Source organism: Brienomyrus brachyistius, chromosome 17, assembly GCF_023856365.1.
Source record: "Brienomyrus brachyistius isolate T26 chromosome 17, BBRACH_0.4, whole genome shotgun sequence".
Taxonomy (NCBI): Eukaryota; Metazoa; Chordata; class Actinopteri; order Osteoglossiformes; family Mormyridae; genus Brienomyrus; species Brienomyrus brachyistius.
In genome coordinates, this window is record NC_064549.1 from 3,093,773 (window position 1) to 3,121,615 (window position 27,843).

Consider the following 27,843-nt stretch of genomic DNA (forward strand, 5'->3'; position numbering starts at 1 on the left):
CTGAGTACCCCCTGTGTAGCCTTGGGGGGGGGGGGGCACTGACTACAATGTGAGGTTTGTGTGTTGGGGTGCTGGGACACCAGGAGTCACATGGTTCTCGACTTGGCGGCATGGTGGGAAATGCGTGGTAACTGTGGTGTGGGTGTGAAGCGTCTACCTGCCACTGACATGTCGACCAGAAACAGACCTGCCCCCTCCTGTGGCCCCCTGCTGGAAGCATGTGCTCCTAGGGCACCCCGTAAAAGCATTTCCATGGAAACCCCACCCTTCACTGCCATGGTGATGGGGGGGAAGGAGCCAATGAGGAAGCTGACGCACTTTGACGTGGTTATTAGTATATTTATTTTTGACCTTAGGGTGCCTCTTGCCCATGATGCAGCGCGTCTGAGGCACTGGTCAGGCCCCCCCCTTTCGTTAGAGCTGCTGCAATTACGGATGAAACAGAAGCTGAATGTGGGGAAAAAAAACAATCTTCACTCTTGTAAACAAGAGTTCTGTTTATGCACCTGCCTGAGGGGATGAAGGGGGTGGAAAATTGAACTTGTGTGCCCCCTACTGAGATTGTGTGGATACAACAGGCATTTAATTAAACCTGGTCCCTAGTGGTGTCACACCCAATGAAATTCAAACTCCATGTACTGTCGCAGAACGGGTCTCTTTTGGATCGGTTTGCTCCCTGTTTATAAACATAATGGAGCTTTTTTCGCTCCCCCAGGTTAGACCAACGTCCCTATTGATGTTATGTACACCCCCCCCCCCCCCCCGAAGCCTACGTTGTGCATGTGCTGCAGTGCTGCGTGTGTGGTACTCCCTTCTCCAGGCCTTGCAGCCTGTCCTGATGCCACGTGGATCTGAGAGGTAATGATAAATGTCACAGTGTCTATCTGCGAAATGATGATGATGGTCAAACTCTTCCGGCAGCTTCTAGAAGCAGGTATGATCTGCTGATACAGACTGCGGCACATTTCATCTTCCATGTAGGTTAGTGATGTAATTGTCACTGTCTCAAATTACACTACACTTTTTTTTGCAGTTCCTGTCAGAAGGGGCCACACAGTACTGCCCCGTTTATCTTCTCTTTCCAGAATATTCATTAACATAACACTTCAGAAAGGAGGTGAGAGTGGGGGGGGCAGCCATTTCTATATCCTACTAAATATTAATTAAACTTGACAGGTAGTGGGACTGAACACCAGCTCTGTCCAGGTATAACACATTTGCACAATTCTCCCTTTTGTACCCTGCCTTGGGTGACTGCCACTGCCCCCTACAGGCAGAATGACAAAAGCCTCCCAGAAATTGCACCTAACCTATGCATGTCACATTTCCTGCGTGGCTGTAAGCCTCTGCAACAGTTGTTCTTGCCTCAACATGGCCTGCCCCCCCCTTCCCCCACACCCCCCGCCGCCCCCACCAACTCTCCTGCACACCCACATCTGACCCACACAGCACTGATCTAAACTTTGCTTTTTCTTTTCTGACGCGTGACTCAGAAGGCGTGACTCCCCTTGCGAGTGCGTGTCGTTATGTGACTCACTCGTCTTTCTCTTCCTCCTCTGCCTCGTCCTCCTGTGGTGAGAAGTTCACATGAGCAGATGCATAAACACAAAAGCCCCCAGCAGTTAATAATGCGACGCAGACGCCGGAATTCATTGATTGCGCCGAGGCTTATGTTATGCGCATTTGTATATTTACTATCTGCGTTATGTAACGCATATAAATAACATCGTACTGCAGAATTCTGAACCTTAATATCCTCTAAACTCAGTCTTGCGTGAATCAGTTCAGTGAAAACGACGGGGAAAAGTAAACAATGAATGATACTGCATGGTCCTTTTGGAAATAACCTGCCTCATCTGCATAGTGCTCATTGACAGAGATTAAAGGTATTTTGTCCCTTCTCTCCGCCGTCCGAGTTAAGCGCTAAATCAGCATTTTAAAGCGGCGCGGCAAGGTGGCCGGTAGAGAGCCAGATGCTGCAGCCTCCTGTATGAAAGGAGTGAATTATGCGTGTTATGCAAGTGGTTCGGTGTGGAGAAGAGCTCCCTGATGTCTACTTCAAACACCCATGTTCAAATATCCAGAATACTTTGTCAGAATCTTAAGAAGGGACGTCCTCCACCGGCAAAAGAGAATCAATATATGGAAGGTGGAGAGTTTTGATTTGAACTTTAAGTCCAAGTGGGAGCCAAGATAACCACCAAACTGAACGTCCTATTTTGTATCCCTGTGGAGTCCCCCCCCCCCCCATGGAACAGTTTGCCACGATGTGTATTTTGGGCATGTAATCAGCAGTCTTACTGCTGCAGTTATTGCCAGCATAACGGATTCTAATTAGCACTTGATTGCTTGGAGTTTCTTAGGTGTTTTGTTTGGCTATTGAACTTGTTTATTTCCATTTGCACTGGGTTCAGTTGTGATCATTGCTATGATGTCGACTGGTTGGCTGCTCATAGGTTCCCATTCATTGGATGAAGACTTGATTGTCGCTAAGGATGGACATTTGAGCTCAGCTTTCTAAGTTGGGTCGCTGCTAGAATGCTGTCTTTTATTTAAGCGATGATGTATTTTGTCTGGTTTCATTTCACAATGCTTGTGTCACTGTGTGAAATATATTTAGTCAGAGGCAGGAAATGTTGGTGAAACGTACAGAAACTAAAAGTTAAAGTTAGCCTGCCACTTCCTATAAACGGACCCGGGGTGCTGCCTAAGCCACATCGTGCTGCAGAGACACTGTTACAGGCACCTCCGGGCACCTGAAAATAAACGGGTGAAACTGTGATTAACTTTTTTTAGGCATTTTTGTACCTTTGCCTCCATTTATTTCCAATGCTGCCTTTGAGCGATAGTGACACATGGCTCTTTCGGGGAAAGTGAGCACAGCAGTCATGGGCTATCAATTTGTTCAGCACGCTTGTGTTTTTTCTACTGCCAGGCCTGTTTCACTAGTACCTTCAGACGTCCGGTCCAAGGAAGGAGCAGGGTGATGCTAATAGCATCACCAGTATTTTACGAGCGTGTGACTAGTCCCCAGCTTGGGAGTTCTTCGACATTCCAGTTGATAAGAGGCTTGGCATATTTTGTAGAAAATTCTATATAATGTGACCCTTTCATCGTTCATCAGTATATGTTTGTGACGAAAAGGAAAAAATAAACCACAAGCACCATATTCCATCTGGGATTTTACATTAACTCGGGCCAGCCATAACCCTGCCCTGATATTTGCATTTTCACCATCAAACAGACTGTGGTGCAGCGGCAGGAACATAACACCGCTCCCCAATTTAGTAGCAGAAATCTTGGTTGCTCCAACACAGGTGTACAGTGTACGGTTTAATCAGACTTTGGGCTCTCCGCCATGCATGTGTCTCACCTGCATGGAAGGGGAGAATGAGGTTTGAGCATGGGATGAAAAACGGAGCAGACCACCACACACAAATAGTGTTTCAGAGGTGAGAGTTAATACAGGAAAGACAAACTTACTTATCACTGCTTATTAAACTAGTCATCTGCTATGCATGGAGTTGTCAGACTATTCGCTGATTATTTTAGGGAGAAGGAGGTGAAAGGCAAAAACTCTGAGATTTTAGTTTCACTTAGCAAAATGGGAGCAGCGTCTTTTTGTTGTCTAAATTGATACAGATTCACATCCCAGTCAGTTTCCACAGCCCCTGAGCAGGAGCAGTCACTGCATAAGCGTGTCCAGCTATCTACTGCAAACTGAGGCAAACTGAAGGTTACGTGGGATGACAGAGGACCTCGATAAGGAACTGGCAGGGAAAATGCCAGGGAATATGTATGTGAAAGAATCAACGGCTGTCAAAATGGGAAAAAAATGGAATAGATTGTCAAGAATCTAGAAGATATTTTATCATCTTAGATCATGTTATGAAAACAAGAATAATGCACTAATGTACATTTTAACTTTAATTCTTGCTGAGTGTACTGCTTTGAAGATTTTTTTCTGAAAGGTCCTCATTATGAACTATATGTCCTATATCAAGGAACACAGACACTTTAGCAATGTCTGGGGGATCCGGGATGCTAATGCCACAGCCATTTACTCAGTGGTGGTGTTTTAGTATAATGCATCAAATATATTGAGCTTGTTAGAGAACTTATGCAAAGAGAGTGATTTATTTTTTAACAATTTAATAATTGTTTGATGTACTTTCCTCTTCTGGCATACCCCCTTGTACATCCTTTATGCAATAATGAATTGAGGTTTACATGTCAGTTACACGCCATTCCTTTGCATAGTTAATGTTTGTACTACACACACCTGAGTGTCCGATTTCTTAAAAACAGCAGGTCTGCTGGACGACAGCCTCCCACGTGAACGTGATGTTTTGCAGCGATTTGGCATAGTGAATCCATTACGATCACCGCGGCACAGAGGGCAGAGAAGAGTAGACACTCTAAACTGGAAAAGCTTTTCCTCGAACAGTCCGAGTGCCGCCGAAAAATGCGGAAGAGGCCAGATGTGTGATAGCGTTCACTGGCACCGGGGAAAGTGGGTAATTTGTTTAGTATGGGGGAGAGCTCAGCGGTGAGAGCTCTGACTGGCAGTGCTCAGATGACAGACCTGCATCAGTCCTGTTGCATTTTTAGCATCTGATTGCGGTCGCCAACTCTACAGCACAACTGACTGACTGATTTAGAATTCGGACATTGCGGATTGCTCAGACTGTTAAACTAGGTATCTGACTCGCATGACAAAAGTACTGCCTGATCATAGAAACACGGTGCCTTCTTTAGCCAATATACATATATTTTTAGGTACCACATCAATACACTGATTAGCCCACGCATCATCCATCTGCAACACTGCCTTGTTCCATGAGCCTGTTTAAAATGTTGTTTTATTAATCGTATACTACCGATTATTACCGTATTATACTATTAACTGGGCACCCCTAAAAGCGGCCTAATAGTATAGTAGTTTATACAGCATTAGGACATGATTAATGCAGCACTGGGGAAATAGGCTAAAGTTTATGTAGTATTAAGGTCATTGTTAAGGCATTAGGGCATAGTTTATGCAGTATTAGGGTAATTATTGGGGTAGTCATAGATCAAAATCTTCATTAGCGTCGGAAGCTTGGGCAGCTCGTCACGCGCCTTACGAAACCTCTGAGGTGAAATACGTAAGAAAATCTAAAAAACCTTTTAATTTAAGTATGTAACTATAAAAATGCCGAATCAACGGCCGCTACACCAAAGCCATAAAAAGACCGTATAGGGTTAGAAATAACGACCCAACAATGTATATATACTTACTGAAAAAAGTAAGGATAGTATTTCATACAAGGCAAACACAGTAAGTGGTATTAAAATGTATTTAGAGGTGTCACGTACTGCAGTATTACACGGTTTTCAGACTGAAATGATATATAAATATCTACCACTGAGATTAAATATGGTACGTAAACATTTTTACTGCCTGAGGTGAATGGATTGATTCCTGAGCTTAGCGTCTTAATTCCTTATCGCTCACGATACCTAATTAACATATAAAAATGAAGACGGGTTAATATTCTATATTTTGTTAATATGTGAATTATTCCTACGGTTCCCCAGCACTGCTTGCCGAATTACCGCGGCGTCGTGCGCGTCCTTCGCGCTGCCCAGCATCAGACTCCGCTACATTATCACTCTTCATAATAAAGCGTAAGTAATCATCGATGACTCCACGGCACGTCGGCGCACAGTCACATATCTGACATGTTTGCCAAAGGGGAGTAAGTACCTTCATCATTCTCTACGCTGGCAACTGTTACCATTAAGTCGGTTATATTACAGTCTAACACCGGCAAAACGGCAGCTCCGTTATTCCATGAGACCCGGGGCAGCCGATCATTTGCTCTTAATGTGGTAATGATACGTGTGCAAATACGATCCACCACTTTGCCTCGTAACATCGCTTGTTTACTAGGCACAAATCCCAGTCTCTCATTATTATCCATCAGACGCCGGTACATGTGGCATATAAACAGCAATCGGCGCGGAAAGCTCAGCGCCCGTAGAGAATGAGCCTACCTTTAGTACACCGGCTTCGGACCGCATGGCCGTGACATGAGCCATTAGTGTCTATTACTGCTTTCTCATTCAATCCACTCCCCCTTTCCAGAGGGTAGGGGCAAAATAAACGCGCACACCCATACGATCGCCGTGGAAAACAAGTAGCCGGCTGCCCCCCCACCCCCGCTCCCCCCTAGCCTCCTGTCACATCCCACACCTGACGGGATCCGCTGCTGACTCCAAGTGTCGGTCCCGCGGATCGGCGTGAACTCCCTCCGGAACCGGGCCTCCGCGGGGCACCATGAGAGATGGGCCAGGCGTGCGGACACTCTTTCCTGTGCCGGAGCCAGCAGTATCAACCGGCGGCGTCGGAGATGTAAGTGAGTCCAGGCGTCTTTACCGGTAGGAATAAGTGCATAGCAGTATCAGAGGACCGGTGCTTGGTTCACGGCGATGAACGCGAGCAAACGTGCGCAAGACGAGATGCTCCTTGAATAGCAAGCAGTACAAGATAGATTAAGGGGGAGCGTTAACGCGGTATTAATGACGGCGTTTAGGGTGACCCCGCTGCTTACCCACGGATTTGTCTGCGTCGGGGCATAGCTGCGGCTCTCATCCCAACTTCAGCAGCGGTGCCTGAGCTGGTCTTGCTCCACGTGTGAGCCGCTATCTTTCTTTCAAGCGTACTTCTTCGTCTTCTTAAATAAAAAAAGACTCTCAGTTTAAATCACGGGTGCGTCGTGACAAATAAACGACAAATTGACGGCTTCCCTTGGAAACACTGAACTTGATGCCCGTTCCATTCAATACGTCACGTTTTGTTGTTTTAAATACGAATTAAATACTGTGGGGACACCTGTGTATTTATTAATTTGTACAAAACAGCGTTCAGTTCCGTGGAGAAACACAACAGCAGCAATATTTGTGGTTAGAATTAAATCATATTTTTTTTAGCTTTCCGGGACTATGGATTAGACACAAGGGATGGCTGGGAGATAATCTGAAATTTGAATAATGTGCAGGGATTCGGGGTTTTAAGCAGAGTGATTTTCTGTCGGGCTGGCTTGATGCCATGGTTGCAAATGAGCATAGCCGGCAATGCTTTACTGGACTTCAGCTGTAGAGCAGCACTTTCACCTGAGCGGCTGAGGAACCCTGTGTTGCCTGATGATAAAGTTTAATCAGTTGGCAGGCGCTGTTGCAGTCATAGTAACTTAGTGACCTTCTCAAGTGTTTTATTAAAGTCATATTTATGTGAGCAGTTAGCTTGTGCTGTTCTGGGTGCTGAAGTTTCAGCACTGAATCTATTCAAGTGTAGCACGCATATCCCATTTTCTAACAGTCCTTCTTACTACAGGTATGTTTACCTGTAGCTGTGGCATTAACAGTATTAACTACAACTCCGCTGAGCAGTGGTCTTGTGTGCTGTGTACTCTTCGGTCCAGTGAAAAGAAATAAAACCAAATAAACCCTGCATGGACTTAAAAACAAGTGAAGCAATCGATCACAGAAAATATTTGATGTTGAAAAATTCAGTTTGACGGGATAGCTTCAATCATAAACAAAATTGAGAAAGTTTGGGTTAATAAACAAATTATTTTCGCCTGTTGGAATGAGCAAAAGGATGCTGAACAAACAGCAGCTTTGTTTGTTTGGATGTTTTCAGTGCACTCAGCATGCTCATTGACATACAGTGTGCAGCATTACTTTGACTGATATCTCTGTCGCTCACCCTTATGTGACAGCCCACTGTCTTTGGCTCCTCTCTGTTAAAGGGTCCCCCCTGTTGCAGGTCTAATCCCTGCCAGCTGAGAGCCTCAGAGCACTGGGCTTCGGACACATTTTCTCTTCTGTCATCCAAAACAAGCTGTAATAAGTTGACTAGTCGTCCTAGTCTGCAGGTGCTTACTCTACTGCCATTTTTCCTCTTTAGGTTGATTTTAACGAAACGTACCTTCCCAGCTTTCCAGCTGTGATAAATTTTGCGTGTCGATAGGGAGACAGATTGGGGTCCAAACTCCAGATGTCGGGGCATGGCGTCACTCTTCCTGAGATGACCATGGCACCGCGGAAAGGGACTCGTGCGTTTGTCCGTCTGTTTGGCTCCTCTCGTCTGTGCAGCAGTATCACAGCTAATTGGCCGGGCAGGAGAGGAGGAGGAACTCCCTGGAGATGCTCTCCAAGGTAGCCGGCACCTTTGTAGCCGCCATTGCATGCAGCCAGCTTTCTGGCAAGAAGGTCTGCATCTCATGGGTCGCAGGAGCCCCTGTCCGCCGTGTTGGGTCCCAAAAGCCAGCCAGCCAATGGGTGGTTGGTTGGTGACTCAAACTGCACAGCTCTCTCAACAGCAAGGTTGACCATGCACCTGCTGCCTAGGCTGTCTGTCCTTTGGAAACATGTAGCACGGGGACCCCGGGATACCAACATATGATGCCTGGTGCTAGTTATTTAAATGCTTGCTATTCCATAACAAAGCTAAATTCTTATGTTTTGGCATCTGTAATTTTACCTCCAATTACTTCTTAGCAAACCATTTGTATTTGTTGCTACTAGCTTTTTTTCCCACAGTCTGTTTTTTGAAAATGTATTGGTAGTAAAGAGGAGCCTGTGTCGCACACATATTTATATGTGTAGTGGGGTGAAAGATAAGAGGCAGGCCCTTTGCTGCAGTTTCTGCAGTTCTGATTGGAGTGAAGAACACAGGCTGTAATCCAGAGCGATTTCTCAGTTATTGTGCTGCATGTTTTCCTCAGTGCAATGTCACTTTGCATGTGAGAATAAAAAGTAAATTAATAAAATGCGAGACGTAAAACATAGATCCAAAGCAAATATTGAACGTCTCAGGAACCTGCGGGCCCTTTGATTAAGGAATGCGATGTGGCAGCCATTTGGAAAGCAGTGTTCCAGTCTGTGCTGGTGACTTTTACTTGAGTGAAGCACTTGCCATTTCAGTGAGAAGGGTAAATAAGTGGCTCAGCTGGGAGATAATAGTTTACTCAGTATGTGGAGAATGCTGTCATTCTATGAGTCACTGTTCTGAGCTTCCAAAGCCTCCTGGGCTGGTAAATTACACCGCTATTGTCCAGGCCCTAATATGTGTTTATGACTCCTCCTACCAGCATTTTCACGGTCACAGGTTATGTTTGTCTGTAACTGTGCAGCCAGGCTTCTCCCAGTGAGCAAGGATGAGGACAGTGAACTGTAAAATTAGCTCCTTCAAATTAATGGAATTTAGTGGCACTACTCTTAGTTGACAGCAGATATATACAATTAAAATCATTGCGATTAAAACTGGCATGTTCCCTAACATATGCTCTAAAATGGTGTTATCCAAAAAAGTAGCAAACTTAGCGAGTAAATGTACAACATACTACATTTTTACCAATAGACAATATATGGATTTAGCTGTATTATTTAAAAATGTTACAACTATTCGTCTTGTAACTGTTTAACCCTCTCGAGATTGTGGGAATTTTTTTTATTGAATAATTCAGCACGTTTGTTTAATGTTAAATCACTGAGATCCTGCGTTGGTCATAATGCATGTTTTTGTTAATGCAGAGCAAAGATGTGGGTGGGAAAAGATTCTGTTGGCTCTTCAATTGGATTTATACAGAGAAAATGTGATATTTGCTGGTTGTTCACTGTGGTTTTTAGCATGTGATGGCAGCTACATTGGAAACTGAAACTATGTGAAGATAAAAAAAGAAACAGCTACTTGAAATGTAAGATTAGACAAGAGTGAGTTTTCCTATGAGGACAGAGCAATCAGTTGTATACAAAGGCATGAAAATACTACCACAGTTTTTTCTTGTTACCATGGGAATTCATGAAATACTGTTATAAAAAATGTATTTATTTGATATTCCTGTTCCGAGTGACTTTACAATTGATGCATTTGTTATAGGAAAATATATTTAATATTTCAGAACCAATTTTACTGGCAAAGTATTTTCAAACACATTGGGAATTTGTCTCCAGTTGTCTATTCACATAAAAACAAAGAGACGAGTTGGTAGCGGACAAACTGTATGCATCTGAAGATATGTTACATTTTTTCATGCTGCTTTTCTTCTGTCCTGTGATAGCAGAAAACTTGAGGCTTTCACGCTGAAAGCTCACAAATCACTAACATTAACGCCAGCAGTACAGTTAATCATTTCTCTGGCCCGCTCCCGTTCTGCATTGTGTTTGCTGCGTAGCTAAGTAGTCAATTTGTTAGTCAAACCATTGACCAAAAAGAATCCCAGAGGGCCAGCGGCATTTAAGTCATAAACTCAGCACTGGGTGCGTGTCACATGCACACTGTAAGTTCTGAGGACAGAGATGACCTGTATGCAAGCTGTAAGGCATCACCCGCTCCCTCTGAATGGGCTGTCCAGCGCTCTTTAATGGTAATATTATTCTTGGCTTGCTTGCTTGTTGAAAACTCTTGTATGGTTGAGTATTTCCGTAAATGCAGAATGCCGTGTTCTGGGGGTGCTTTTAGACCATCGTTACTGTGCTGGAGGCCGTACAGTTAGAAGGTTCACAAGAGTCACTCTTCTGTCTTCGTCTCTAAATGGAGCTCTTCCTGTAGGCGGAATATGTGCTACTCTGGTGTCCTTGTTTTTTATCCTTGCTGTGGTGACACCTCAACGTTCACGAATGCCACCTGAACAGGGCAGGAAGGAAACGTGCCTTAGGTCCAGAAGTGGTGGAAACACGGCCAATTTGATTGTCCCCAAGCAGTACAGGATTCAATCATTTATTTAATATATTTTTGCTTTCAAATTGGCTGTTTAGCATGCAGAAGTAGGTTCTCCAACAAAACGGATTAACGGTAAGTTCAATGCTTTATACAAGTCTTATTTTACAGTCCTGGGCATTTAGTATTCTCCTTTCATTTACGAGGTATATCTTCTCTTTCCGAAATCATCTCTTTTTGGCAACCTGAACTCCCTGCAGGATTTCTTTAAAACATCCGCATTAGTAAAACAGGCATGTAGGGGACAAGAAAGGACCTGTGTTTACACCGAGTCTTTATGTCATGAAGTGCGAAAGCCTCTTTCCCGTGTTTCATACGAGGAGACGTCTCTATTTAGTAGAGTGATGTATTCCATTTGTGCAACTCAAATCAATATGTCCGAAGTTCCTCGTGTGAGTCTCGTCGTATCCGTGTTTTCTTTATTTGCAGTATGACATCAAATGTGCCGGGAAAACAGCCATCTAAATCTTATAGCTTCTTCCTCGAGTGCTGGGGTTGATTGGTGTCAAGGGGGGACAGTTAAGGGGAGAGCAGAGAATATTATTCCCCAGCAGGCTGTAAGGTCAGATGCTCTGGAAAGGTCCATTTTAATGGTTCCGAAAAGGCACCTGCGGCAACCTGGTCTTACGGTCTTTCTGTCCAGCATCCTGTGCTTATTAATTATTAACTCTGCTCGGAATGAATACCATAGAGTGAATGAATACCATAGAGTGTGTACCCCAGGCCTGTGTCTTGGGCTGCCTAGGCTAAGCTCCAGGCTTCCCCCATGATCCCGACCAGGATAAGCTGGCAGAAGATGGACTGGTGTTTGTAATGAAATCATGCAGTGTTTATTGGTATTACGCCCATAATTACAGTATCCCCCTTTTCCCTCTCTACCTCTCTCTGACTTTCTCTCCCTCGCTTTTTCATTCTGTCTGTGCCCGTCCTTCTCTCCTCTCTGTGTTTTTTTGCTGAGTTAGCGTGTGTTCATGAATATTGAATGAGAGATGATATGATGCACTTTCTGGGGGCTGTGGTGAAATTGGCACTCGTGTGTTGGAGATTCGCAGCGCTGGCACGGATGACCCCTCTAGATAAAAACTCGGATGTTACCAAATCCATGACTGTCATGGTGGCAGTCCTAAGGGAGGTCGTACAGGTATAACAATCACGTCTTATCATGAAACGTACTACTGTCTGACTCTGTTGATGGAAAATAACAGTGAGGTAGACAAGAACAGCATCTTGGATTAACATGACAGCAGGAGTGGAAAGAAGGGCTCCCATTAGTGTGAAAGGGGGGAAATCCTCTGGCAGTATATAACACCCCCACGGAACAATTACACTGCAAAAATGTGTGGTTCTGGTTAGAATGGAGGGATAAGGAGTGAAATAACAGAAATGAGGAGGTTGGATGTGGTTCCCTTTCAGCTGGACATACAGAAACCTGTACCAACATCTATAATGTCTGCTTCTTCTGTCTATTATAATACAAAAGCCAAAGTTAAGGGGTGGCTGGGGGTTTGCATGTCTGTGTGTGTGTGTGTCTGTGTGTGTGTGTGTGTGCACGCACAAATATTATCAGGGTATTAACCAATGGATTTAAAGCTGGAAGTGACTGGTCTTCACAATCAACAGATCTGACGCACGTTTGAACTTCAGAGGGCAAAAATGTCTTGTTGGCATTTGCTGTGTTTCTCAGGAATCTATGTACTTCCCATTTCTTAAACTGTAACAATAAACTTCAACCAGGTGCCGTTTAACACTCATTTACTCATTTAGCTCATGCCATCGTGCCTTTATTTGCAAATCGCTCAGTTCAAACATAAATAAAAACCGTAAACCATGAACAATATGGCAATATCCTCAAAGATAGATTGGTAGATATTTGTATTTGCTTTATGGATAGTTGCATATGCTTGATGAGTATTACTTTATTAAACAGATTATTGTGTTTGCTTCATGTATAATAGTATTTACCAGACTAATACGTATTTGCTCCATACTCTGCTGTTCACCAGCTTGCTAAGCTTTAGTGTCTTCTGCACCTTCCTTTTTCCGTATGATATCTAATTCTTGAGCTGACGCTGTCACTGGCTGGCTGCTTGTGGTTTCACTTCTTTACCAGAAAGCCTTCCCAGAATTCCTAATTCCTCAAAGGATGTCCGGCATGAACGAGGCTCCATTTGGAGCCGAATAGGATTTCAGTCTCCCATCGTTTTCGCATCCCCTAAAATACAATGGTGTTATCCGTGTTCTACGGAAAACAGGAGGCTCCTGTTTTTTGCATAGGACTGCTTCTGGAAATGAGTGTTAGAGGCCGCCTCCCCAGCTGGGAAATGTGGGAAGCAATTACATTATCTTCATTCTGACTTACAGAAAATGAGGGAGAATGTCTAATGTCAAGACACCCAGGCCTGACTTCTTCCCATGTTGTTCCAGTCTTGATGATCTGCGCTCTTGCCTAATGCTGCCTACTCATTTTCTTACAGCATGACTTCCTCGGAACATACATACATATATTCCACATTAAGGACGCCACAAGAAAAGGGTCAGGGAGTGGGAGGATTATGGAGGTCTCTCCCTTTTTGATGCCTTTTCTCCTAGAATTAACCTGTTAGAGAAACGTAAAGAAGGTACAGGCAGGACCTGAACTTGCTGGCCTGCCTCATTGTCTCGTGAAAAGGTTTCTTCTTTGTTAATTCCTTGTATTTCTGGTTCTTGAAAAGATTTGTTAGGCCTATTACCTGCCCACGATCCTGAATGAGTAGTAGTTACAATCTTCTGATATAGCCAGCACAAAGTTATCTACTCACCTCTTAAGTTTGTAAAATGTGGTATTTTCACTTACTGTTTTACAGTGAGGAGCCAGTGTCTGCCTGACTCAATTTAAACCCTGTAACTTAACAGCACAATAAGATTCAGATGGAGGCCAATTTTGTCCCCCATTGTTACAGTGGAAGGCTGGGGGCTCCCTACAAAGCCTTTTAAAATGCCTATTTTTGCTCCATTTTTACCTGGGGCTTACCCACTCAGAAGGTCGGCTGCTGTCGTGACCATGCTCACACAACACTGTTTCATCTTTGTGCAGCACCTTGTGCAGCACCTTGTGCAGCACCTTGTGCAGCACCTTGTGCAGTACCTTATGTAGTACTTTGTTCAGTACTTTGTGCAGTACCTTGTTCCAGGGACGGGTTATGGGTTGTGTGGGCCCTTGGGCAAAACGTTCGCGAGGGCCCCCTTGGTAGCCAAACGCCCTCCCTATAGGGTCAGGGGCCCTTGTAGGCAGAGGATCAAAGAATGTAGGCCCTTTAAAATAGACAAACGAAAATACATTGTTGATAAGCGTTGCAAATTGTTTTGGGCTAGGGGCCCCACGCGCCCCCTGCACCCCAAGGGCCCCTGGGCAGCGGGCCCCGCTGGCCCGGTCCGTAATCCGTCCCTGCCTCGTGCAGTACTTTGTTCAGTACCTTGTGCAGCACCTTGTGCAATACCTTGTTCAGCACCTTGTGTAGTACCTTGTTCAGTACCTTGTGCAGTAGTTTGTGCAGTACCTTGTGCAGTACTTTGTGTAGTACCTTGTTCAGTACCTTGTGCAGTACTTTGTTCAGTACCTTGTTCAGTACCTTGTGCAGTAGTTTGTGCAGTACCTTGTGCAGTACCTTGTGCAGTACTTTGTTCAGTACCTTGTGCAGTACCTTGTGCAGTACCTTGTGCAGCACCTTGTTCAGTACATTGTTCAGTACCTTGTGCAGTACTTTGTTCAGTACCTTGTGCAGTACTTTGTTCAGTACCTTGTGCAGTACCTTGTGCAGCACCTTGTTCAGTACATTGTTCAGTACCTTGTGCAGTACTTTGTTCAGTACCTTGTGCAGTACTTTGTTCAGTACCTTGTTCAGTACCTTGTGCAGCACCTTGTTCAGTACATTGTTCAGTACCTTGTGCAGTACTTTGTTCAGTACCTTGTGCAGTACCTTGTTCAGTACCTTGAAGGTGTGTCTCCAGGTTTCTGCTGGCAGTTGACCTTCTGCTTTCTAGAACTTCTGGCGGTGACTTTTTTCCGAAGACGTTAGCCTCCCACTGTAAAACCGGCCAGTGCTCACATATCTCAGAGCTGCTGCCGTGATTTGTGAATGATGTATTTCTCTTGGAGCGGCCCTTTTGCCGTTCCCCTTGCCTGTTTCTATCCATGCTAGGGGGAGCATCACCCAGGTACTGGTCTCTCCCAAAAAAGAAGCTGATGTTACATATGATGCTTCCATAACAGCATCACACACAGACATCAGGGTCCCCTGGGAGATCTTCTGGGAGTCAAACACAAAGTGAGAATGCAGTTAATCTTTTCAGTGTTTTTGTAACATTGAGACGATTGGCTAGGTCTACAGAACAGTTGTATGGCAGGTCAATGCCTCACTATAAAATAGCTAATTGGCTTTCTTGGGTGACCATTCTATAATCATATGACAGGTTCCCTATCATGATGCCACTGAGGAATGGCTCAGAAACGCCGTTGCTAGGTTCCTCACACATTTGGTGCTCACTCAGTGCTGGGCTGCGCCTTTACATTTCTCATAAACTTTTACAGAGCCTTTCTCTGCGTTAAGTGCTTCTTGCTCAATAGAACCCTATCATCTAATAACCTTTATTTCAGACGGCCATCAGCTGTTAAGTTTCAGGCCCTGTGGAAATGGATTTCCATTAGCGTTATGCCGGAGGAGTGATTGGGTCGCTGTGGGAACGCTGCAATGCCTCCTCCTCAGCTCTCCCCTCCCCCGCCCCACATCCTGGCTTTAGGCTGCGATAGTATATTGGCAGCAATGTGGTGGTGTCCATGGCTGCGTGATTCTGGAACCTCAGGCCACTAGGGACAGCATCGTGTTTTGCCTAATCCTCTTGGAGGGGGCGGATATGTGGTCGATAATGACTGAAGGCATAGGTCCTTGGTGGTGGGGGGTGTTATTCTGTACATGAGTCTGTGAGTGGGTATCTGTGAACAGAAGTGGGGTTTTTATCAGCCTTTTTTTTAAATCCATATATCCTCCCCTCTCTTTTCATCTCATCTAACATTTAGTGCTGTTTAGAGCCAGATGTGAAAACGATAACCACTTTTAACATGAATTGACTACTGGCTGTATATTGTGCTTTGATCTATTAAAGATTGCTGCAGTTTCTCACAAATACACACACACACACACACACAGCTGTGGCTCCTGGTCATCAGCAACCAAGCATCTTCCTGACCAAACCCTGGCCAAAGAAAGTCAACAAGTGTACAGGTATTTGAATTTGAATCAAAGTTTTGCCAATGTTTTCTTTCTTTCCTGCTCCACCCACAGATGTGCCGATCAAGTCTATATGAAAATGTATAGAAGCCCCCTGACTTGGGACGTTAAAAGTTCTTCAACTCAGATTAATGAAGGCATTTTTTAGGTAATGATGTCCTGCTTCCTTTGATGGCAGACAACTGGAGGGAATAATGTTCACATTTCATTGCAGTATCTCCCTACACTCATTGTTGGACCTGGTGTATGAACATGCTGTTCCTCTGAACTTCTTAGTAGTGGCATGCAGTGAAGTGAAGGACCTCCTCAGCTCCAGGTGGTTTTTCTGTTATCCTGTGTGTGTCCTTCACCCGCAGGAGATGGAATGTCATGAATCCAGTGCTGTGTTCTGTGTCTTGTGCCTTCCTCTCCAAAAAATTGCATGACTGTGTGACGTTGTGATGTCATTGTCCTGTAAATCGACAGTCACTAAAAGTATGATTAATCCTCAAGCAAATATAAATACCTGCCAGCACAGTGACCTGCAGCGTAATCTTGGTTACCAATAATAAAGTAACACCAGTGTTTCACACCTGATAAACCTGTATGTGTTGGTGACCCCCTCACCCCAACACGTATATGCTTCGTGTTAATCGTGGTGGTGTGTCTGTTGTGATGGTTTGTCGTAATCCACCTGATTTCTTGTTTCCTATATTGTGACATGGAGAGCATTATATAAAAATAATTATTAATTTTGTTTTTCTGAGATTCTTTTTTTCCTTTGCATTGTGTAGCAGAGGGCTGGAGAATTGTAGCTCTGATTAAATCACAGCCCTGAGGTTATTTCTGAGCGGAGAGAGAAAATCGATGTGCGCCCGGAGTGTGGGGGTGCGGGGAGCCGGAGTGGGCAGATAGAGTTACTGGTCCTCAGAGGTCAGCGGGGCGTTTGGGTGGGTGCGTGCACGGTGCTTCTCATCCCACAGAGGCCCACTCACAATGGGTGGAAATGTTTCGTGGGGTATGTCAGAGTCCCTGCAAAGCCCTGTGCGCCAGAGATGGAACTCAGCAAGGCAGAAGAGTTAGTTGGTGTATTTTCCCTCACATTAACGCACACTGGTATGTAAGAAAGTTCTAGTAAAGCAAACATGAGCTATTGCTCTTTGCATAGTATATGCATATGACTCTGTGTGTGTATTATTGGCTTTAAGGTGATGTCCCAGGTCTTGTTCCTGGGCAGGTTTTGGTCCCTTTAGATGCAGTTCCTTATATTCCCGATGAGTACAATGTCAGCTGGGGGGTTAGGTGAACTGCTGACACATCAGTCGGGAATGTCCTGGCCACCTCACCTTGTCATTTTAGCTTTTGATGATGTGCACTATTCTGCAAATACTTACATGACTCAACTACATATCTCAATTGTCTAACGTCACTACAGTCAGTCCTGCTACAACATGGCCAATGCGTTCCGGTTGTGATGGACTTAATTAATACATCGATCGCGTTAAAGCGGTTTTGCGGTGGGTTATCACTAGCAGGACTGATTGTTCTTTGTATTTAAGGATAGGAATGCATTCATTACAAAGAGGCAATAGTTAGATCTGTCTGTAGTCAAACATATATATATATATATATATATATATATATATATCCGAATCTCTATCTGTATCACAATCTCTAGCTAGACTGGTATCTATATCTCCAGCTGTACCATAAAAAAATCTTGGTTTCATCTCCACAGTGTTGAAAATGAAGAAGCTTATTTGCTCAATGGAAATAGTGTAGCTTTCAATATAATCCAACTTTACAGTTAAATATTCACAGAAACCGCCCATAAGAGCTAATTATCTTGTGCATTCAAACGCATTGCCCCTGTTGTTCAGCAAACACATCTCTCCAAAGTGGCTTGCAGTTTTATATATTTATGCATCTGGAGCAATTCAGTTTAAGTACCATGTCCAAGGGTACAACAGCAGAGCCCCTGTTGGAATCTGTACCGCTAAAGGTGGTCTATGCGACTTTAATTCGATATACTCTGTGTCACTTCATCTAGCTAATTTCTCCGCACAGTGTGCTAGCTGTCCATTCTGTGTGTGTGCTGAAATAAAACCCAGTGTTTCTCTGCAGCCCCGGTTCTGTGAACGGGAAGAAAACAAAGTGGCTCGGACCAAACGGCACAACACTGTTCCAGCCAATCAGCAACGGGGGGCGTTCATGCTGATGTAGACAGGGGGGAGGGAGACAGGGAAGAACAGCCTGGAGAAGTGGAGAGGAGAATGAGGAGTGCTTTCGGAGGGGTGCCTGCAGCGAGGGGTGGGATTGTGCGGCTTCCGAGTTACTTTTTTTTTTCCTATTTACAGAGCCAGGGCTGCCCAGGAACACGGTTTTTGATGAGCTCACACACAGAACGGACAGCTAGTAGACTGTGAGGAAAAATATGCTGAATTTCACAAAAAGTATATCAGACTAAACTGGCATACGCTACCTTGAATTGTCACGTTAAAACTCCATCTCCTTGACCACCTGGCGGCCTTAAGTTGTGGGCAGTTACAGATGCTCCCTGCCTCTGCCTGAATCGTATGATAATTTTAATGCTGGTAATGAAAACCTTGCTTCTTGTCTGACTTCAATGCAAAGTTATCTGATGTCAGTGAGGAAGAACGGAGGCCTTAGTTTGTATCACTGTGTGATGTGAGATAGATATGCACATCACAACTGTCATTAGATTTATTAAAAGTGGTCATTGGCAGATATATATGTTATTTTGAGCAAACTATATAGTCTTTATTTGCCCTGTGTGGTGGGAGGAAATGCTAGTTTCTTAAAACATCAAGGATTTTCGACTGAAATGGTTCTCTGCAGATGGCAGATCTGAAAAGTCTGGTGTGGGCTGTGTGCCGCCTGATTCCATTACGTTTGTCTCCTTTTGTCATGACACACACAGGTGAGGCAATGAGGTTGTCAGGGTTATGCAGCTGACTTGCTGTAAATATCTGTGTGGCAGTGACACTGTACTGCACCAAGGAATTAATAATTGCGCTTTATGCTGCAACAGAGCATTAGTGGCGTGAGTGACATGTTCAGAGTCAGGGACCGTCGCGTTTGTGTATGATGTCTGCTGGTAGCCTACTGTTAATCAGATTCTGCTCCATCCCCTTCCTGAGGAAGCCTACCATCATTTTGGTCGAAGAAGCCTTTGATTTATCTGTGTACAGCGTTATGAGATATGGTGGCTCATTTGAGACGGGCCTTGATTTAAACATCGACACAGGATATGAACTACAGATGTATAAATGAACATTATAACAAGATGTGCATTGATAGCCATAATCCATTTAGCATGTGCACATATACATCACATAGCCTTTGGTGTGTCCTTCCCACTCAGCTCTGGGTGTCAGCAGTTCAGTGCTGGAGTTCTGACAAGTTAGGACACAAGTTAGTCATATACATTGATAAGCTATTAGAGAAACCAGCCCCAAAGGTCCACCAAGCATGTTGGTGGCTGCAGTGCGGGGGACAAAAAGGGAAGAAGATGCGGGGAATATGCTGGGGGTTGAAGCCTAACAGGACTCCATCGCTGTGGGGGGGGGCTGTATATGTGGCAGTGATGCTGCTGGGAACCATCGGCCATATTTCTGTGAGTTGCAGCAGGGGGCCAATTTATTCTGTTCCGGAAGAATACATTAATTTCCTGAGATTTAGAACTGTTATACACTATTTTAAAGATGAATGGGGCTTGCAAAGTATTTCACTCCCGAAGTCCCTAGACCATTTTACAGCATTTTCATCCTCCTTTTAAGATGTCCTGGCACGCTGTAAGAATTCTGGTCTGGGCTTCCTTAACAGAGCTGATTTATACCAGTAGAGGTGACATCATCAGTGCTGTTAAGTGTAGTTACACTGCCATTTCTTCGCTAATGTGAAAGTGTCTTCAGTGTGTATCACTGAAACTGGAACGTGCAGCCTGTGATCCACTAAACATGGTAATTACCCATGTGTCTACGCTGATGACGTGTAATTTGAAGTCCTCACTCCTGGTATGATAACTAGCGCGTGGAACGTGGTGCAGCCATCCACTGTTCCACCTCTGAGGGTTTGTCGAGCGTGCTGAAATCCTCATGGGCGAAATTGAATCAAATACAGATTACCAAGCGACCAATGAGATTAGCTGGAATTTGCTGAGGTAATTGCTTTTAAGTAATTCCTTCTGCTAGCCTAAAATCTAGTGTCACTAATGCAAAACAAATAGCTTTGTCAGGATAATGCTGCGATCACTGGCTCCATAAAAAAAAAAAAAAAAAAATCTTGATAAATGTCATTATATTTGGCATTGAATGAAAGTGTTGTCAAGGTGCTTATTTTAAAAAGTACTTGAATTTAAATTTAGTACTTGAGTGTTTAACTGTGTGCCATTTTTTCTAGCTTCGGGATCTGGAAGATCTTGAGGCTTAGCTGGACCTGAAATGTGCAAATATATTCAGAGTTACGAGATTATACGGAGGAAAGTGTTCTGTGGGAGGGACTTGTGCTGGAAATAATCCGGGGGGTCCTTCTGACATTGTGGCAGGTTGAACAAGTTCTTCAGAACATGTAAGCAGCAGATGGACTTCTGACTGTCATGTTTCACAACAGAGATGACAGGAATGTGTATGGTTGATGTTTAAAACAGTGTAGGAGTAGAGTGGGTCAAGAATTAATAAAGTGCTGTACTGGTAAGTGTATAAAGAGTGACTGGAGGATTTTATAATATATCCAACACTTCTTTTTGTTTATTTTGCATATTACTACATAATGTCATATGAATCCAGTAGAAATTTCTCTAGACTTTGAATAAAAATTTTCCCAGAAGTTACCATAAGACATTTGCTTTTGATATTAGATATACAAGGGCAGTAGTATTTGCCTGTGCTCATCCATTTTCCCTCTGGTCATCTTCTGTCATTTGCAGCATTAAAGTTGTTTCCAAAATCGTTTCAGTTTTTTAATCTTCAGTTTCCCAAGAATTTTTGGTGATGCCTAAAATATTCAACATCAGATTTTCGGGGCCCGGGGGTCACCTCATAGCACCGGCTTTAACCCCTGGCCACTTCTAGGCCTGGAGATCATTGGGTCACCTAGCTGGGGGTGCTATTAACATTATTGTCAGGGAATGTCTCCCCTCTGAGGGAGATTTCCCTGCCTTGACTGCGGAGCTTTTGGTCAGATTAGTTTCACCAGCAGTAGTGTGATATTACCTAAATGGTTTTGGCAGACAGTGGCCCAGGGAGGAATGATATTCGCATGCGCCTGGCTGTTGTTATCTTACTTTTCTAGTTTATGTGAATTTTGTTGTTAGCTCATGCTAACACTCCTCACAGCTGTCCCCTGGTATCCCGAGTCTGGTCATGTGTATCTACCCTTTGCATGTCTCTCTGTTATGCACAAATATTGTGTCAAGGTCTGCTTCAGTGCCTGCTGATCCTGTCCTGTTGTGTGATATCCAACTGATGTAACCGGAATGAGATCAGAATTTGTTAATAATGATTATAATGACAGATTTTCTGATCTTTCAGCACAATACAGAGATTTATACAATTATTCCATGTTTAGCTTTTGTTGATCTTCAGAGCTTTTATTCGCTTCAGGCTATCCGGCACCTTTTAAGAGGTCTGAGAATTTTGTAGCTTTCCCCATTTATATCTTTTGTTTTTCCATACCTGTGATGAGAAATACTGTAGATTACGGTGAAGAATTTAGCATGTACTTATTTCTGCACTGTGTTCAGCTACAATAATTTAACTGGTTGATTGCTGTTCCTCAAAGCAAATGTAGGCCTAACGCCTAATTTCTTTTCATGCTTGGGTGGGAAGTGGCCAGCTGCTTCCCTGCCCTGATGACCTTCTCACAGGCCTCTCTGACCTTTCCTGTGTTGCTCTTACATCTCCGGCATGACTGGCAGGTGGAAGCTGCCCCCTGCTGAGAGAGAGATGCTACAGACTTCTGTGCTACTGTGCTACTTTTAAAAGGTTTTCTTAACATTCACGGGACTAAGGATGGATCTTTGTGGTACTGGCACTTCCTTGGGAAACACTGGTATACTTTGGGGGCGGTTTGTCTGTAAATCACCCGCCAGGCAAAGGATATGCTCTGTGCCTGGTTAAAATTCTAAAGACAAAGTCGTCATCTCAGCCCATGCCTGTGTTTGCATACGGGGCAGTGTTGGCCAGGATGGCTGTTGCATGCTGTTTGTTCTGTAAATGTTAACTTGGTTTTGCTTTGAGGCTTCTTCTGCATAACATCCATCTCTGTATGTGTGCTCCTGCGTCAGCCCGGTGCTTTCGTGTTTGATGGGCCACGTTTGTGATAAATCCCTATCTCGCGTCTGTCAGGTAAACAACCGTAAAGCAACAGCCGATAGAAAAAAGGAGCCCCTTTTATCAGTCAGACGCCAGTGATTGTTTGTAGAGCTGAAATAATAGTAAAAGAACGAGGACAATGGCACCTGACATGTAAGCATTTCGTCTTCTGTGTTTCTTGGAAGCCCCCCCCCCCCCCCCCCCACACTCTCTTACCATCTTTAACTGGAACATGAGAAGCCTTCTGACTATCGAAGTGCAAACTGCTCTGCGTGCTCCTCTTCCGAACAGAATCAAAGGACTATTTGCGGACCCTCCTGTATCGCAAACAAGTCTTCTCATGTTTAAGCGGATGAATCATGGTAAATTAATTGGACTTTTATCCCGATACTGGAATTGAAAATGCATGATTGAATGCACATGATCTAATCAGTGCGCCCCAGTGCAACAATGGTCACACTCAAGAATATGTGTGTGTTGTCTTACTCAAGACAAGTGTGTGTGTGTGTGTGTGTGTGTAATCAATGCCTGATTAAAGGGAAGATTAATTGGGGCTGTTTAACACAGATGTTAAATACCAAGTTCTGGCAATTGGCTCCTTTCTCTCTGATGCGTCATTATGAGATTCTGCATAATCCTGCGACTTTGCAGACAGTCCCTGAGTCTGAGCCTGGTGTTTCATTACCTTTAATATGTCTAGTGTCTAACCTCGCTGGAGGCGAAGTGAGACCTGGGCCTCTGTTGTGGCTCACATTCACGTCAACTTATCGTCTATTCAATTATGTTGAAGACACCAGTCTGCAGATCATGATTTTTAATGTATTTTTAGAGATCAGTTTGGTTATATACATGGATGCCAAAGGATCTTCTTCAACAGTGATTTAGGTCCTTTGGTATTTACATTCCCGAAATAGACGCCACCATCATTCTGTTTCAAGCTTGCACCAAGAGTTCAGTTGATATTCAATCTCTTAATTCTTTTGATCGATGGGAAAATGGACGGCCTTCATCGCATAACATGAGATTTGCACGACAGGATTTTCTGCAGCGGAGTGTCAATAGGACTTTATGTCATCCACCATTCTGGATCGGGTTTAAGTATTTGTTACGCCTGTTGCTAATGGTTTACAGGATTGGAGGACCTGACATACAGACACAAGCTAAATTAAGATATTTCTTTTATTGTAGTATTTTTAAATAAAACTGAAAATATTAGCATAAATGGCCCGTTTGTGACTCATCTACTAATTGCCACAGCTGCCGTGAGAATTATCGGGAATCCCCTTTTCATTGGCCTTAACATAATGGATGTTGACTATGGACAGTTACCATATGATGGTCTTTCATTTAGCCCATAAATCACTGAAAGGTCGGGGATCTAATTTTAGTGTGTAGGTTGATTTATTTTCTCAATTTTATTTTCTTTGTCTGGCTGACCAACACCGATAACGATCTCATTTGGAAAAAGAGCAGCAGGGAAGCGAAGGCTGATCAAAAGATGTGTCACAGACGGTGATCCGGAGACTAGCTCTGCTCTGTCTTTGGGTTTAAAGGTTAGGTGTTAGAAATATTAAGACATCTGACCATCAAAGAATGTGAGTCTTCTCCTCGATTCACAAAGAGGAAGGGATCAGTGGAACAATGTAACCGCTGGTGCAGACGGACTACAGCCTGGGGTGGGAGAGTTAGGGATGTTGCAGTGATAAGTGTCGCAAAGGGAACCGTGGGACAAAGACGGGACAAGCACGTCACGAGGGGCCATGGCAGAGCGGCGTTATCTCGCTGAATCCCCAAAGCTGACGGTGCTGCTAGTGGACTTTAGCATTCTGCTCCCTCCCTGATATCCCCTCAGACCAGGGAACAAAGCCCAGCAAAGCTTGGGTGTGTTTGTGTGAGATAAAGCTAACGGCTGTTCGGGGAGAAATGAAATGCATGTCCTGGTGTTGGAGCACTACTGCATACTGGAGTGGTACCCGAAGCGCAGTGGTAGCATCGTTACCAGTGAAGAGAGTAGCAACAGTGTTAGTAGGTGTAATGAAGGTAGTAAAATGAGTCGGATTCGTCACATACTCGCAGAAGTAGTTAAATCTGGTTTGTTAGTAGTAGAAGTATTATCAGAAGCATGCATATGTATAGTACTTGTAACAGCAGTAGGTTTCCTATCAGTTACAGTAACACTGGCTGTAGTAGTTGGTCTTGTAGTAGCACTAGCAGTGGTTCACATGGTGCTATATTTCATTGCTGTGTTTCCATTCGTCTCATTCTCAGTTGCTGAAGGTGGGGGCCTAGTGGTGTGGGGGTAGCGGGGGTGTAGCATAGCACTTCCAGCCAAAGCTTAAAAGGCTTTTAGATGTTTTGCTTTTCAATTCACACAGAATCACAGAGGCTGCTTTCCTCCAGCCTCGTACTCTGCCTGGAGCAGGTTGTTGTTGCAGCAGAGTGAACTAAGATATAGAAACAGAAAACAGCTTTTTTGGTTTCAGTAAATGTCATGCGCTGGTGCAACAGCTTCAGCTTCAGCTCAAAGTGGCCCCTGGAACGGGGCAAGAAACGCTCGGAGCTTTAAGGAATTTGAAAACAGTCATTCTGAAAATTGCCGTTGGGAAATTGTTTAAATTACTCCTTAAATTATGAGTTCCAGTTCTTCCTCTCTATTTGAAATCAATATAAAATGTGAGTGTGTGTCCAAATGATAAGAGACAGAGGAAGAGGTGATAATTGTGGGAGAAGTCGTTGTGGTGTTGCCATGGTAATACCATTTTTATAGTTCTTTGTGCCTCCTCTTACTCTTTCTGGTTATTGAGATGTCAGGGGCTTTGTTAAGCAGCATAGTGCATCTTCACAGCTAAATGCATCACTGATTCGCTGAAGCAAATCACTGAGATGAGGGACCATGGCTTTCTGCCACACCTCTCTCCTTGGTGCGTACCATGCAGATGGGAGATTTCAGCGTCTATTCCATAGTGTAGCATAGTGCCTTCAGGGTCTCCCTGAAATTGATGTAAGGAAGGTGCCTTACAGAGTGTTATCTCAGCCGGACAGTCTCTAAGAGGCTAACTTTGTGCTTATTTTGTTTAAGAGAGAGCCTGAGTCAATAATTTCCACTTCAGGGATAGATCCATATGGATTTCCATTGTCGACCATTGGGCATCACATTCTCTCCTGCTGTACATTCCACAGTCCTGTAGTGCATTAGATATCGATTGCCCTGTCACTCATTCTCTCTGTGATCTGATTAACCCCTTAGTTTCCTTTTTGGGTGAGTGGGCGGTCGCTCTAGGAAAGCGTGCTGTGGCATGCTGGGAGATGTGTCTGTAGTTACGCAGCAGCGGATTCCAGTGTCAGGTTCCCTGTTGTGCTTCTCATTGTCATCTTTTAGGAACACAGGCTGGCACTGAAGAACCATACAAGTGCTGAATTCAGTCACAATTCTGGTTAGTCGTAGGAGATTTTCCATTAGTTAGAAATGCTTTATACGGGAAGTTATGCTGTGTCCCCTCAGTCAGAGTCTGCAGCAATTACAGGAGAACATTAGGACAGATGCTATTTTGACTCGTGGTATTAGTTTCATTAATTAAACTATTCAGTTGTATTTATAACTGTTGAATTTAAAAATGCGGTCGATGTGCTAATGCAGGGTGACTTACAATGCCATAAAAGTAAAGGACAGTAATTGATTTTAGTAGTAATAATAATAGTAAACAAGGGGGGTGATGTCGATAGAAACCATTGCCTAGACAAGCTGTGATGTCATTTCCAAGGACTAAATGGCATGTTGTGGCATTGATTTTTGCTGCCACTCCCAGACAATTAGGTGAAGGCAATCAACTTGATTGTGTGCTGTGATGTTTATTGCAATAACTGGAAATAGAGAAATGCAGGACCAATGGAAAGGTCAGATCTGGCCGCCATTATAGACCACCAGCATAAAATATTCACACATCAAAGACAGCAGATAAACCCAAAGGACCCCCCCCCCCCCCAAATGACTGGCCTTTCCCATTAGAAAGGCTGTGCTGGACTAACTGGCCTGATACCTCATACCAGTATTTCAGGATAATTTTCCCTATTTCCTCTCCTGCTCTGCCGTACATCTAGTAAGGTCTTACGTCATTGGCATATGGACAGAGGCACTCATTCCACTGGCCATTTTTGTCTAAAATGGGATTCCTAATTTCACCTAGAAGTGAGCACATGTAGCCTGGGACTGTGCATTTGTTTTTCTTTGATTAGGTCCTTTTTATACCTTGGACGTGACGTCTGTGCACTGTTGTGTCAGGAGTCAGTTCTGTGCCGCCAAGGAGGTGCTTTATGAGATTCGTCACCTTTTCATTGCTGTGGACCTCCAGAGGGGGAATTCTGGAGAGCACAGGGCCCCCTTGCTGTTGGGTGACACATCATATGAAATGATTGTTTTTGACTCATAGGCACCAGAGGCTGAAATGTAAGGGAAGAACCCATATAAAGAAACATCTAGTGGTTGAGCCTGAGCGTGGCTCATTCTCCCCATCTCTTGACTACTGTGTCACTCTTCTTCATGACAGTATCAGAGTTGTTTGTGCCAAACTCCTACATTTTGTCCCCTGCCCATTCTGCAAGAAGATTTATCCCTGGTCATTTCAAAACCTGGCTGAGATCATTATTTGTTCAGCTGGTTAGGTTGTTTTTTAAGTGCCAGAAGACAGTAGCGGGCCTGCATCACTCACACATAGGTCCTCCCAGAATGCACTGGTGCCTGTGCCACCCACGTGCTGCGCCTCATGTGAGGGCTCATTTTGCCCCCTTTCTGTTCTTAGTAGGTGGGCCTGTGTAGTTTGTAGGGATTGATTACCTTTATTCTTCACTTGGAGGAACTGAGGAGCTGTGGGTTTCAAAGCCAAACACTTCAGGACCATAACCATGGTAACAAAATGGAAATCGCAGCTTCTGGAGGGCAAAGAGAGAGGACTGGAATAGGGTGAGAAGATTTCTTTCCAAGTTTGCAGACCATCACATGTAATCATCACATGCCTGAAGTAACAGGAGTCCTGTCCCTGGTCTGAACTAAAAATTACCCTTGGAATAAAAAGTCCTTGCTGACAGATATATTTGCATCAGCTTTGACAAGCTTTTGTTATTGTCATTGTTGTACGATTTCTACAAGATTCTGGTGCCGTGTGATTGGACAGCAGTAGCCTTGAGCAGTGGCAGCTGTGTGAGGACTAAGGAACTTGAAGGCTAACACATCCATTCAGGAAATGACACTGAAATGGAGCACCGATTAAATTCATTTAGCCTCCCTCAAAGATGCAGCGACAATGAGCAAAAGGGAGCCAAACGCTGCCGATGAGAAGTGCCAGGAATGCCGTCGCATTCGGAGCAGAGTCACTGCGCGGCATGAGACGGACAGAAGGGCCCCGTATGAGGTGGAGGAAGCCTTGTTATGTTTGATTTATTTGCTGAGCGGCGAGGCAGCCTAATGACAAATGCTGTTGCAATTCCTGCTGCTTCATTAATT

The 27,843-nt window shown here is 44.2% G+C and overlaps 1 protein-coding gene across 1 annotated transcript in view; it reads left to right on the forward strand.

Moving 5' to 3' along the window:
• Window positions 1-6,268: 6,268 nt before the first annotated feature.
• LOC125712246 (cGMP-dependent 3',5'-cyclic phosphodiesterase) overlaps window positions 6,269-27,843 on the forward strand; it is a 120,878-nt gene continuing 99,303 nt past the window's right edge. The window contains exon 1 of the mRNA XM_048982106.1: window positions 6,269-6,397. Within this exon, the coding sequence (XP_048838063.1) occupies window positions 6,330-6,397 (68 nt within the window). The 5' untranslated portion in view covers window positions 6,269-6,329. The remainder of the gene's footprint in view (window positions 6,398-27,843) is intronic.